At 40.1% G+C, this 13,973-nt stretch overlaps 1 protein-coding gene across 4 annotated transcripts in view; it reads right to left on the minus strand.

Moving 5' to 3' along the window:
• The window catches only part of GRM5 (glutamate metabotropic receptor 5), a 260,905-nt gene that overhangs the window by 43,286 nt on the left and 203,646 nt on the right, over window positions 1–13,973 (minus strand). For all 4 annotated transcript variants that reach the window (XM_061343758.1, XM_061343760.1, XM_061343757.1 and 1 more), the window contains one exon: window positions 1,080–1,326. In XM_061343758.1, the coding sequence (XP_061199742.1) occupies window positions 1,080–1,326 (247 nt within the window). The remainder of the gene's footprint in view (window positions 1–1,079; window positions 1,327–13,973) is intronic.

Consider the following 13,973-nt stretch of genomic DNA (forward strand, 5'->3'; position numbering starts at 1 on the left):
CAAATAAAATAAGTAAGGAAAAAAAATCAGTTCTGAAATTGCAAAAATTTTGGAAACATCAAAATATTCTAACCAGTAGATTTGTCTTTTCCTCAGAAGTTAATGCTTTCCTTTCAGTTCACATGAGTGGGAGAAGACAAAATTTAAATGAGCGTACAGGATGAACAATTTTCCCTCTAGTCATCTTTTTATATGGTGCCATCACAAAGACATATAAAAACTTCCCAATAAAATAGACAAAAAAGGCTGTCTCAGTAAAACCGGAGGAAAAGCAGTGAATGAGGCAGTGATTTACTTATCGAAATATAGGGGGAAAAAATATGCTTTGACCATTATCACACTTGCTGTTCATTTTCTGGGTGTTTAATAGGCAGAAACCCAGAAAATAACCCTCATTACTCTTTTTAATGTACATTTATATGGATGCTGAATATACGCCATAGAAAAAGAAAGCTTGTATTTTATTTCTTAGATGTATGTATATACATGTATGTAAGTTATCATCAGAATAAGGTTTGTTTAAATTCAATTTGGTTTATAGCAGCACAGTATGAATTGATAGCAGTCTGTTATGCAAATGGAATGCTTTATTTGAAAGACATGGAATCAGATTTTCAATAATTCTGATGGGAACAAAAATCCCAGACAAATCAATACAAAATTTCTGATATTGTTTTACCTTTCTTAACCAAAGAATGATGTCTGTTATGATTGCTCATTGCTCAAACACATATATTCAAGCACCTATATTGAGAGAGAGCAAGGCTGTGGTGGTTGTCATGGTTGTGAACAAGAAGTTGAAGGTCTGGTGGTTTGTAGTGAGAAGTAATACCTATAAATGGTAGAGATGAAAATGCAGACTCATGTAGGAGGATTGCATGGCTCAAAGTTCATGTCTTTAACATGAAACATCATAAAAAAGGCATGTTAAAAAAAGTTATTTTGAAAAAATCTACAAAAGATCAGGAAATGTGAAAATAAAAGTATGATATCTTAGCTCTGATGTCAAGTCTGCATTTGTCTACTATGCACATAGTTAACATATCTGGTATCAAACAGTCTGACAATGTCAACATTACCTTCCTGGTGAGTCACCATTCTCATCAAACAATATCATGTCCCCAGAGACTCCGGTAAAGTTAGTCTTCATGAGGGATTCCAGGAGCTTCCGTCCATCGATAGGCTTCATGGCATCACAGAGGCCCACGTAGCCTGGACACAGCGACATCTGCATGTTGTGGAGCCCATACGCCATTGAGTATATTGCATTGATTACAAAGCCCATCTTAGAGTCCTGAACGTGCTGTGTCCTCAGAGTCATCTGGCCTATGGGGAACATCACAAACTGAGTGGTTAGAGCATGGGGTTGAAATACAATGATTTTTTCAGACATCTGTTGGTGGGTTGGTTATTAGTGGTGGAAAAAGTCCTGTTAAGTGTTAACTGTTAAGCAGCACATAATAGATGCTCTTACTGGTGCACATAATGACTATGTTGAAAAACAAAAAAGAAAGGCATGAAAGAAGAGGTTCCCCTTAAATATTTTACTACCCAGCTGATGCCTTTCTCTGCGCATCTTCACACGGGTTGTTTTTCAGCTATTTTTGTTCCATGTGTTATCTTTTAAAGCACACATCAGGAGGATTATAAAATATATTGGGAAATCCAGGAATTTCCCCCTGCCTGCAAAAATCTCTCAAAATTCTTAGAAATTCTTTGCTGAAGTGTAAATGCTAACTTGGGGTCTATTCTGCAGTGACTTTGCAGTGAACACTTTTGTTTCAGAGACATGGTAAGCAATCCTGTGCACACAAAACAACTGCTTTACTGTACCAAAAGTTCCTCTGCTAACAGCTCTCCTACCTCTGTATTTCATGCTCCTCTGTATTTACAAAGTGAAGATAATGGTGCAGTGCAGATGAATGTATTAAAATGTCTGTGAAGGGTTTGATGATGTGGCTTGGGCAATGACTTTGTTTAACTGGAATTGGTAAACCTTATTTTGTTTGGCTTTTAAAATGTAATGTCTGGATTTCTATTAAAGCTTCTGTGAAATGCACAATAAAAATTCATTCAGCAACACCCTGAAGGCCTTTATTTTATAACCCAGTGTTACTAATGACAGAGATTTACTCTGTTGGCAGCATCAGTCCAGCTAAGGAAGAGAAAGCTGGAGGTTTTCTGCCTCATATGTCGTCAGCAAAGCTGCCAGCTGCACTCCAGCCACAGTATCTTTAATACTGGGAAAGTGAGAAGAGTCAGAGACAAAGCAATTGCATCAGTGGTGCTGGGAATTTGTCAAACACCTGGAAAGACTTGGCTCTGGAAGGAGGACAAACAAAGAGCTCTACTAGAACAGTTACTGTCCTTTTATCAGTCAAGCAGCAATCCCTATGAGCTGGAGAGGAGGATGGAGATTACACCTGCCCATCTGAGCTGCAGGAGCAGCACAATGTGAGAATTTGTGCCACGAAAAGACTGATGTAGAGACAATTTTTTCCTTGAAAGAAACGAAGACTAATATATGACTCCAAGGATGGCACTTGTCTAGCTTAACAATGTCCATCCAGAAGATAAGCATACAGTCTGATGTCTACGCACCTTTTGTGGAGATCACACAGTATCACACAGTATCACAGTATGTTAGAGATTGGAAGGGACCTCAATAGATCATCTAGTCCAATCCCCCTGCCAGAGCAGGAACACCTAGATAAGGTTACACAGGAACGTGTCCAGGTGGGCTTTGAATGTCTCCAAAGAAGGAGATTCCACAACCTCCCTGGGCAGCCTGTTCCAGTGTTCCGTCACCCTCACTGAGAAGTTTCTTCTCAGGTTTAAGTGGAACCTCTTGTGTTCCAATTTATACCCATTTCCCCTTGTCCTTTCATTGTTTGCCACTGAGAAGAGCCTGGCTCCATCCTCGTGACACTCCCCCTTTATATATTTATATACACTAATAAGGTCACCCCTCAATCTCCTCTTCTCCAAACTATAGAGACCCAGCTCCCTCAGCCTCTCCTCATAGGGGAGATGCTCCACTCCCTTAATCATCTTAGTTACCCTGCGCTGGACTCTCTCCAGCAGGTCCTTGTCCTTCTTAAACTGAGGAGCCCAGAACTGGACACAATATTCCAGATGAGGTCTCACCAGGGCTGAGTAGAGGGGAAGGAGGACCTCTCTCGACCTACTAACCACCCCCCTTCTAATACAACCCAGGATGCCATTGGCCTTCTTGGCCACAAGGGCACAGTGTCGGCTCATGGTCACCCTGTCGTCCACCAGGACCCCCAGGTCCCTCTCCCCTACACTGCTCTCTAACAGGTCGTTCCCCAGTCTATACTGGAACCTGGGGTTGTTCCTGCCCAGATGCAGGACTCTACACTTTCCCTTGTTATATTTCATCAAGTTATTCCCCGCCCAACCCTCCAGCCTGTCCAGGTCCCTCTGGATGGCAGCACAGCCTTCTGGCGTGTCGGCCACCCCTCCCAGCTTAGTGTCATCAGCAAACTTGCTGATAGTACACTCAATTCCTTCATCTAAATCGTTGATGAATATATTAAATAATAGTGGTCCCAGTACCGACCCTTGAGACACTCCACTAGATACAGGCCTCCAACTAGACTCCGCCCCATAGACTACAACTCTCTGGCTTCTCTCCTTCAGCCAGTTCACAGTCCACCTCACTACCCGATCATCCAGACCACACTTCCTCAATTTAGCCGCAAGGATGCTGTGGGAGACCGTGTCAAACGCTTTGCTGAAGTCAAGGTAGACCACATCCACCGCTCTGCCATCATCCATCCACCGTGTTATTTCCTCATAAAAGGCTACGAGATTGGTCAAGCATGACTTCCCCTTGGTGAAGCCATGTTGACTGCCCCTCATAACCCTCTTATCCTTGATATGCCTTAAGATGGCACCAAGGATAAGGTGTTCCATCACTTTCCCAGGAATGGAGGTGAGGCTAACCGGTCTATAGTTACCCGGGTCCTCCTTCTTGCCCTTTTTGAAGACAGGAGTGACATTTGCTTTCCTCCAGTCCTCAGGCACCTCTCCCGTTTCCCAAGACTTGGTAAAGATGATGGAGAGCGGTCTAGCAATGACCTCAGCCAGTTCCCTCAGCACCCGCGGGTGCATCCCACCTGGACCCATGGATTTATGGATGTCCAGATTGCTCAACTGGTCTTTAACCCATTCCTCATCGACTAAGGCAGACCGCTCCGTTGACCTGTCTTCATCTGAGGTCTCAGTGGTACAGGGCTCTTCAGGACTGCCTCCGGCAGAGTAGACAGAGACAAAGAAGTCATTCAGTAACTCTGCCATCTCTGTATCTTCTGTCACCAGGGCACCCGTCCCGTTCATCAGCGGGCCTACATTGCCTCTGGTGTTAGTTTTACCTGCCATGTATTTGAAAAAGCTCTTTCTGCTGTCCTTGACCCCTCTCGCCAGCTTTAATTCCAAAGAGGCCTTAGTCATCCTAGCAGCTTTCCTACATCCTCTAGCAGCAGCCTTATATTCTTCCCAAGTGGCCAGCCCTTCCTTCCATGACCTGTAAACTCTCCTCTTCCACTTGAGCATACCGAGTAATTCCCTATTTAGCCACGCAGGTCTCCTGACCCTCTTCCTTGACTTCCTACGTGTCGGGATGCTCTGATCTTGAGCTCGGAAAAAGCAGTCCTTGAACGTCAACCAACTATCTTGAGATGGGTAAGAATCTCCAGCTGGTGACTGATCTCATCATACAACAAGTACATCTGCAAGCTCACATTTTCAGTAATGAACATCAACACACTGTTGTAATCACTAAAACATTTTGGAGTACTGAAAACACCAGGAAGGGCAGCAAAGATATGTAGAACTGAAAATCACTGTGTAGAGGTCAGTAAGCGAATAAGGGGTCTGAGAGTTCCCTTTTTTTCCCCTCATTTCATGGCAGAGCTGGCACTCTGAGTTCCAGCCAGCCTCAGGAGCAGTGATTAACATTGTGGATACTTAAATGACAGCAGCTTGAAATATTCGTAATGGAAAAAAAACATTAGAAATAGCATACAGCGTTGCTCATTTGCTCTGTTCTACCAAGGTATTGCTTTTTCCTAATTAAAAATAATAGGCATAAAAACTGCAACAGTGCTGTACATGTAAAACCCATATTAATTGAAATTAAGTGGAAAATTGAACAAGCCTACTACATTGCAATATACAAAACTTGGTTTAACCAATTATTCATCCTCACAATTAACAGCTCACAAACCATACGGTTAATTATAGTAGCCATTAGAATGAATCAGATTTGCATCAGCAATAGTATTTATTATGAAAGTGTATTCCAGCTTCTTTATTGCATATGATTGCTTAAAAACGTAATAGCTTAATTCTTTCAGGAACACTCTCCACTGGGCTTTGTGCTTCAATTTTACAGCAGTATTATCCTGATTTCCTTTAAACATTGAGCCTCATTGAGTTCACCTGATCATTTGTAATGAGGCTGCTTAGCTCTTCATAGAGGCTGCTGGCAATTGCCAACGGAGTTGTGAGGGAATTAACCGTTATGAGAATTTTAATATACTTCCTGCAGCTGGAGAAAACATTTCCCTGAGATGTTAAAGCCTCGCTTTGCTATACAGGGGCAAATCCAACCTGCCAAGCCTGACTGTCAGTTTGCAGTACTTCAGGAATCTTGTGGTTAAGGAGCACATCTTAAACACTGAGACAAAAGACGATTTTTGCTCTTTAATTTACAATCACGTGGTCTTTAAAAATACCAGTATTCAAAAGTGGTAAAGTCTGAAAGTGGCTTTCAACCCATTTCACAAAGTACTTAGGTACATTAGACTTGACGAATGTAAATAACACTATTTACCTCAATGATTCTATGAGTGGTTTTGAGGGAACGCTGAACACTCAAAATAAAAAGCAGTCTCTCAGCCGAAAAAAAAAGGAGAAATATTTTAAATCTATTTCTGCAACAAGTATTATTTAGGTAGCTTTATTAAACACATTGTCCATTTAAACAGGCTGAGAAAGTTGGAGCTGTTCATCCTGGAGAAGTGAAGGCTGTGTGGAGACCTCAGAGCAGCCTTCCAGCATCTGAAGGGTGCTACAAGGATGCTGAGGAGGGACTCTTCATTAGGGACTGTAGTGATAGGACACGGGGTGATGGGTTAAAACTTAAACAGGGGAAGTTTAGATTGGATATAAGGAGGAAATTCTTTCCTGTTAGGGTGGTGAGGCACTGGAATAGGTTGCCCAGGGAGGTTGTGAATGCTCCATCCCTGGCAGCCTTCAAGGCCAGGTTGGACGAGGCCTTGGGTGATATTGTTTAGTGTGAGGTGTCCCTGCCCATGGCAGGGGGATTAGAACTTGATGATCTTAAGATCCTTTCCAATCCTAACTATTCTATGATTCTATGAAATGTTAGAGTCTGGTTTTCTTGTTGGAACTCAAACACATACTCTTAAATTTATACAGAAGTGTGTCTTCAGTCAAGAAACTTTCCTGACACAAGATCATCATGAGATGGAAGGGTGGCATGGATAAATTTAGTGATGATGACTCCAGTAATGTTCAATAGAATTGACTTTACTGATTACACTCTTAATAATGAATAGTGAAAAAATCTAATAGAATTTGAGTTCTTACAGTGTTACTGGTCAGTGAATAAATATTGAAGAATGGGGTTGACTGAAGAATAGGGTGGATTGAATAAGGGGGTTGATTGAAGAATAGTATTGTAAATAAGTCATTTCAAGGATGTTAGGCTTTGCTAGCAACTATAGAGAAAAGGGAATTACTAAAATAAGCTTTGCTAGAACCGACTGGTGGTTACTGATATGACAATGATCCTAAAATAAAGTGATGAAGAAATAACCACCAGGGGTCCCAAAGCCCACTATCACATTTTAGTGAGTGTGCAGGAGGCATTCTCTGAAAGTATGGTGTAATGTATGTAATCTAATGAATATGTTTGTTTAAAGACAATATAATCACAGCCTGGTTTATGCTTGGACAAGACACCGGTGTCTCTCAGGGCCGCAATAAAGAATACTTGTTTGTCAACTTAAACTTTGTTGGTGAGTTCCTGGAGATTTCTCTGAATCAATATCCACAGACTGTAACCCACATGCTTATTTATAATATCTAGAGTAGAACTCCTTTCTCTTAGAATAAAAATCCTATATTTGTATGAGATTTGCTTTTCTCCATCTTGACCATTCCCACACGAGAAAAACTTGCAAAGAAGAAAATGCAAATATCTTGCTTTCCTGTGGGCTGGGAAGTCAGCACGTTGCTGTTTAATCTTGGCTTGTATCAACAAGCAGGACATGTTCAAATGAAAGTATGAGCTCAGTTTAGGTGTGGGCTTTCAAAACCAATCTCCAAATTGTTTCTACACACTGTGCTTTGGTTTGGACTGGATGTCACAGTTTAGGAGCAACACAACGAATTTCTTTTGAAAGACACTAAAACAGATGAAGTTCCCCAGGAAAGCACCCAAAAACCCACAGCTGCAAAAGGATGTTCAAACCTTAGGACCAGGATACAGCCTGTTTAGAGTAACCTCCCCTGAGTTGTGAATGTTTTTTGGTGCACAGTTTGCAGCCAGACTCAGCATCACTCTCAGGATGCTGCAGACAGCAGAAACTGGGGGTACGAAGGTGACCATGTATGTGGGTCAGGTACAAATCTGTGCTTCGTAGGTCTTCAGTTAATTCTTTCTGCAGTTGACAGTCTTAAGCACCTTTCCTATGGTAGGAGTGAACAATCTTTTCAGGATTGAATAGTTAATATTATTCACAAACATTGTTTGGACTAATATTAACTATTTATGAATCTGTGCTGAACTTGGTCATTATGTCCAAATGAGTGTAGGAAGTTATCTGTACTGCAGTACCTCAGAATCAATAAGTGTTAACACTGTATCATGGCAATTACTACAGAAATCAAAACAAAATTCTGCCTGCTGCAATTAAATTGTACAAGGCAGCAGAATAATGCAGTGTGAATCAAAACAGACCTAATGAGGACAGAGGGACAGTACTTGCAATCATAAATGATCAAACATTGTAGAATTCTCTAAGAAATGGGGGAATTGCAGCGGTTCGAGCACAGGCACAGAACTCTCAATTGTGTTCTGTTTCTTCTCTCACACTTGTCCAGGTAATTTTGGTAAGTAAATAAGGGCTTATCCTATTATTTTCCAACATGTGAGAACATGAGATATCCCAGATTTGAAGTCATAGCCAGTTCTAAGAAATATTACACAGTCAAATCTCCCTTCTGTGCCAGTTCTGACCATCCATCCACCCATCCATCCATCCATCCATCCATCCATCCATCCATCCATCCATCCTTCAGTTTGCTATCTATAAGACTTCCTTTCTACTACTTTTTATCTATAATCTTTGTTTAGACTAAATATTCCTCAGGAAGAGGATTACTTCTTATTATCTTCCTGCTTTTCCTCTGCTTAATGCAATAGGCTTGTTATTGGCTATTGCACTGTCTGAAATTAAAGTAAAATTATTCTGGATTTCATGGGAAATATAAGTATGTAAATATTTATTCTATAGATCATTTAGGGATCTAAATATACAGGATTCAGGCGAGCCTTTGCAATATGTTTAAATGCATTAAATATCAGCTTAGGAATTTGCTGCCACTGGAGCAGGTGGTTAACAACAATGCTTTTTCCTGGTCAAATATATATTCTGGGTACGTCTGGATTTAAATTATTGGATCATAGAATCACTGAACACCAGGTTGAAAGGCACCTCAAAGATTATCTAGGCCAAATTTTCTTGGCAAAGCATCACCTACATTGGATGTCTGAGCACCCTGTACATCTGAACCTTAGAATTGTCTAATGCTGGGGAATCCACCACTTCCCTGGGAAGATTATTCCAATGGCTGACTGTTCTCATTGTGAAAAATGTTCCTTTTGTGTCCAGTCGGAATCTCCCCAGAAAGAGCTTGTGCCCATCACCCCTCCTCTTTTCAATGTGACTCCTTTTAAAAAGGGAGTCTCTATCTTCTTTGTAACCACCCTTTAACTACTAGAACATGGTAAGGTGTCCTCTGAGCTTTCTTTTCTCAAGCCTGAGCAAAGCCAGCTCTCTTAGCCTTTCTTTGTGAGACTTCCGAGTCCTCTGATCAGCCTTGTGGCTCTTCTCTGGACCCTTTCCAGATACCTTGTCTGTATGTTCCCAGCTTGACTATAGGGCTGTAACTCTAACAAAGGTGAAGAACATCCTGAGAATGGTATAAATTCAGAGCATCGCAACATGTCCCTTTTCTGCCCATGCTTCTGGGAGTGACCCACTTTAGGACACTCCAGCAATATCACAGCCGAGGATAACTGTGGGCTATGCCAGGTGTCACACACTGCTACTAGGCAATACCTTGTGAAACAAGGCTTGGGGCCGTGTGAAGGCAAGCTCAAGTACATGCACACTGATGGAGCTTGAGGTAAGGCAGCCTGCTAGGATGAACCAGGGAATTCATCTGAGGAGCTGAGCAGGGATGGCTTCTAAATCATCTTTTAACCTGTGATTAGCCATGCAGAGACTGCCCAACACTAAACTCATCCAAATTTGTGTTTTTTTTCTGTTGTCACTTCTCCAAAACACAACCATGTTGATGATGGAAAAGGAATCACCTTCATTGACCAGGAAAGTGATTCCTACTGGCAGGGGTTCATTACTTAGATCTATTTAAAAAACAGTGTGCCAACCCAAGAAAACCCATAAAGTAGCTCATAGTCCCATTGCAAGGTGAGCTAGCTCTTGACACAGTGTGGGGTTCTTCTTATGCTGCAGCATTCCTCCCATAGTACCCAGATCCAACTGCCCCTGCAGATCTGTTGTTCTAGAACCTTCTGGAAGCAGGACTAGAAGGAACAATCAAACAACCTGCCTAAGTCAGCCCCTTTTTCCCCCCGTGTGGAAAAACAAGACAGAATCAACCCAAATCTTGTGGGAATGCTGAAATTTCACTGTTGCTTCCTGTACTTATGCAAATAAACAGAAAACATGCTTCAATGAAATTCCTTATTTTATGGATTTGTGATGGAAAACCTGTCATCCCTCTTTTATTTCCCCTCTAGTTTTTACCCTCAAGGAAGATGAAATGCTATTTTTTTCTGTTTGCCAGCTGGTGACATTACAAAGCCTCATCAAGCAAGGCTGTTAAAAGAGTTCAAAGTAACCATGGTTCAATATGCTTTTCCTGCTTTCTAACTTTTCCAAAGCAGAGAATACTTTGAGTTTTAAGGAATTGGGATAGGGTAAAAGGAAGAGTAAAATTAATTTATATTCCAGACAGTCCCCCCCCTTATTTTATTCTCTGAGGAGAAACAAGAGAATGAAATATGGGACAGAATATGAGAGAATATATTTTTCAAAGTGCAGGGCAGTTTGTTTGCTATGCATCAGGTTTAACACTGCAATAAACCTAAATTGCAGTTTTATTTGGTTTATTTTAAAATTTCTCAGTAATGAGAATGTTGTTTTGACAAAATCTGAGGGGACATCACAGAGGAAACCAGAAATATAACCTAAAGTCTCCAACTGTCTCATAATGTTTCTCCAACACTAATTAACAAACTGGTTTCTATGTAGTTTATATATATATGTAATTAAAATAATTCAATCCTTTGTGTTAATTTTTGTTTTGAGAGACGAGAAGCCAACAGAAGTGAGTTCTAATTATGCTAGCAAATATGTCCCATATTCACTTTCTGCTAGTAGTAGTTGAAGTTCAAGGCAGCCAGCAAATGTGGGAGTGTTTTTCCCTTTCCCTTTTTCCTTAGTGAATATCTCAAAAACAAAAAATAAGGACAGCAGACTAATCTTTGCAACAAAGGCACATTAGTGCCTGTCTGCTGCAGCATATTGTGTATGATTTTGGTCCATCGTGGGTCCATGCTGTCACAGTTGTACTCCTTGGGAACACATCAGCAACCTCCTTGTGATCTGCATGTCCTGGATGGCATGCCACTAAGTTAGTCATCCCAGAAACATGCATGTCTCTTCAGTGAAGAAATGAGTGCAGTCTTATAAAGTTGAGGATAGGTTATATATATGAACCAAGGTGAAGCATAATGTTCATATCTAATTAATGTATCATTGTTTAAAGACACAAAAACATCTTCTTTTGGGGCATTTTACAAAACCTGTCATCAGAGCTTTCTGCTAAAGCAATGTGAAAGAAAAAGTGACTTGAAGTTCTCTGCTATTTATGAGGTTCCAGGTGTGTTTTTCTGCTAAAAATCAAATGCAATAGTATATTTGTTTACTTATTATCCTAATTTTATTTTTTTTACAGGCTCTTGGACTGAAAAACAGAAATAGTTTCTGCTCTGAGGGAAATTTCCTTTAGTTCAAGTGCCCTTTTCCATTCAAAATTAACACAAAACCTCAAGATTGAATTGAATATTTTCTGAAAAGTAAATTCTGAGGAAAAAAAGAAGAATATTTGGCAACACTGGAAAATGTAATTTTTGTTGCTGAGGCAAAAAACATGACATAACAGTGGAACACTATAAAAGCAAATTATAAACTTGAAACAAAACACTTCAGTGTTATTGAAACAACAAAACCAAAAATTACTCATTACAGTGCTTTCCTTTCAAAGTGTGTGCCCTTGCATCAACATGCTACTACAGAACATTTGTCAAATTTGACGAGCATATATCTTCTGGTAAAATCCAGTCAACAAATGCTTTTGACCAATTCTAACTCACTCTTAGCAGCTGAAAGCCGGTACAAGTACTGTTACACTTAATGTGATAATTATCACTAAAATGTTAAATTTGAGAATGCCGGAGGGACCAAAGTCAGCGTCCTGAAATCCAGAGAGGACTTTCAAAAGATTTCTTCCAAATACTTGATTAACTTTGGTATTTAAAGTCTGTCTAAGCCTACGTGAACAAGGCAAGTCCAGAGCTCTCATAAATCTGACTAGAGTGCTCCTTGGGCCCCTAAAACCCAGTGGAAGTCTGCCTTCTGTTCTCAAGTTTGGTAAAATTAGCAAGAAGAGTAACATTAAGTCCTAGGACAAAGCAAGTAAATGAATATCTATTTCTTCACACCATTTTCTTAACAGCGTTACTATCCTTTCACCTTCTACAGAATTCAATTTCTTTGGTCATAAATTACCATGAAACACAACCGCTACAGATGCAAAAGCACATTAAATGCTGGCAGACTGCTGAGAGAAAACGACAGGAGCTACTCTAGTTCATCCATCTAATAAGAAATATATATAGTCTGAATGCATTTAATTATAATTTACTTTTATTCTGAAGGCTGGAGAGACAGGTTCTACCTGTACAGTGGTATTATTCTCTTCCAGATAAATTTCAAAGTTCAAAAAGGCAGCAAGAAAAAGAATTATATTACAAAGAATAAAAACATCTAATATATGGAAGGAGGAAGGCAGGGAGCATAAAGTGAAGGAAAAAATAGATGTAACTTTGTAGTTTAGATTTTGGAGGATTTTGACGAATTTCATAACAGCAGTGGGAAGACGGAAGTTATTCAAGGGTCTGAGTTACAGATATCTTAAAATGAGGATCAATGTATATCAAAAAGTATTTCAACTAGGTATAACAGGATATATGGTAGCTTTTAGTGCCACACTGCTTTTTCCTCCAAGTGAGTCAAAAGAATAGTGACATGTCTGTTGGTTTCTGGCTCAGATTATATGAGGCTTCTAGGAAATTCAGATTTGGAACTATGCCTTATAGCTGATCTGCCTTTGGAAATTTCTGGACGTGACCCAGCATCATTGTAAACGGTAGTGATAAACAGTGTTTGAGCTCCAGATCTGAAACGTGAGCCATAAAAATGAGGGCTGGGCCATCCTTCCTCTCGCCAGTGCCCAAGCATGAGATGTAATGTAAAAAATATCAATCTGAGTGACAGACAGGACGTATTCAGGAGAATTAAAATGCTCTTGAATTCACTGTTTATAAAATAATAACAAATTTTAACTTAATTTTGTTTCTTTGTTTTTATTTGCAGTAAAAAAACCACAAGTGTAGGAATTCTAAATATGGAAATATGAGTTTTTAATGTGACACATTTCTTGAAACACAGAAAATACTCTTCCATTATGACTCCATTTATTTTTTTATTGGCTATATTTTGATTAAACCAACTTTGGCATTTGAGTTTACATCTAACCAACAGATTATTAGCATATTGCAGTGCAAAGAGTAGACAGTCATGTTCTATTCCTTAGTTCTCTCTGGAAAAGAAAGGGCCATTTATTAACCTAAATTTCTGTTCAGCTGAAACCGTGGAACTTTCTATGGGTCATTTACACCTCATTAAAAGTAGCTGGAGCTGAATGAGATTCAGCAAACATGTAATTTTTGCATTTACATTTTTGGAGCCCCTCTGTACCTTGAGCTGCAAAATTTGTCTGGTATTTATCCCAAATCACCCCAATCTCCCTTTCTGCAAATAAACTCACTTCTAATTCTGTTATTAACTTCTTGGAGATATATTTGTGACTATTCTCCTGTGTCATTTTCTGAACCTTTGAAAATACGTTTTTGGCTCAGAAAACCTACATGGTCACATCATGACTGTAATGTCTGGATTTCTGCATTCTGCTAAGACCCATTGAGAATGCTGCTGCAAATCTGATTTTCCCTGTTCACCACTTTAAGTATGTTTGTATTCCCTATAAGCTCTGTCACTACTCCTTGTGTCAGACATGAAGGACCATTCAGAGCGATGACCCTGACAGGCTTGAGAGGTGATCCTATACAAACTTCATGAAGTCCAAGTGCAAGGTCCTGCACCTGGGTAAGTGCAATCCCAAGCACACATACAGGCTGGGTGGAGAATGGATTGAGAGGAGCCCAGAAGAGAAGGACTTGAGGGAGCTGATTGACAAGAAGCTTGACATGTTGCAGCTGTGTGCGCTTGCAGCCCAGAAAACAACCATATCCTGCGCTGCAACAC

This window comes from Neopsephotus bourkii, unplaced genomic scaffold, assembly GCF_033783945.1.
Source record: "Neopsephotus bourkii isolate Nb327-2 ecotype Australia unplaced genomic scaffold, CSIRO-AGI_Nbou_v1 NB_1825, whole genome shotgun sequence".
Lineage (NCBI taxonomy): Eukaryota > Metazoa > Chordata > Aves > Psittaciformes > Psittacidae > Neopsephotus > Neopsephotus bourkii.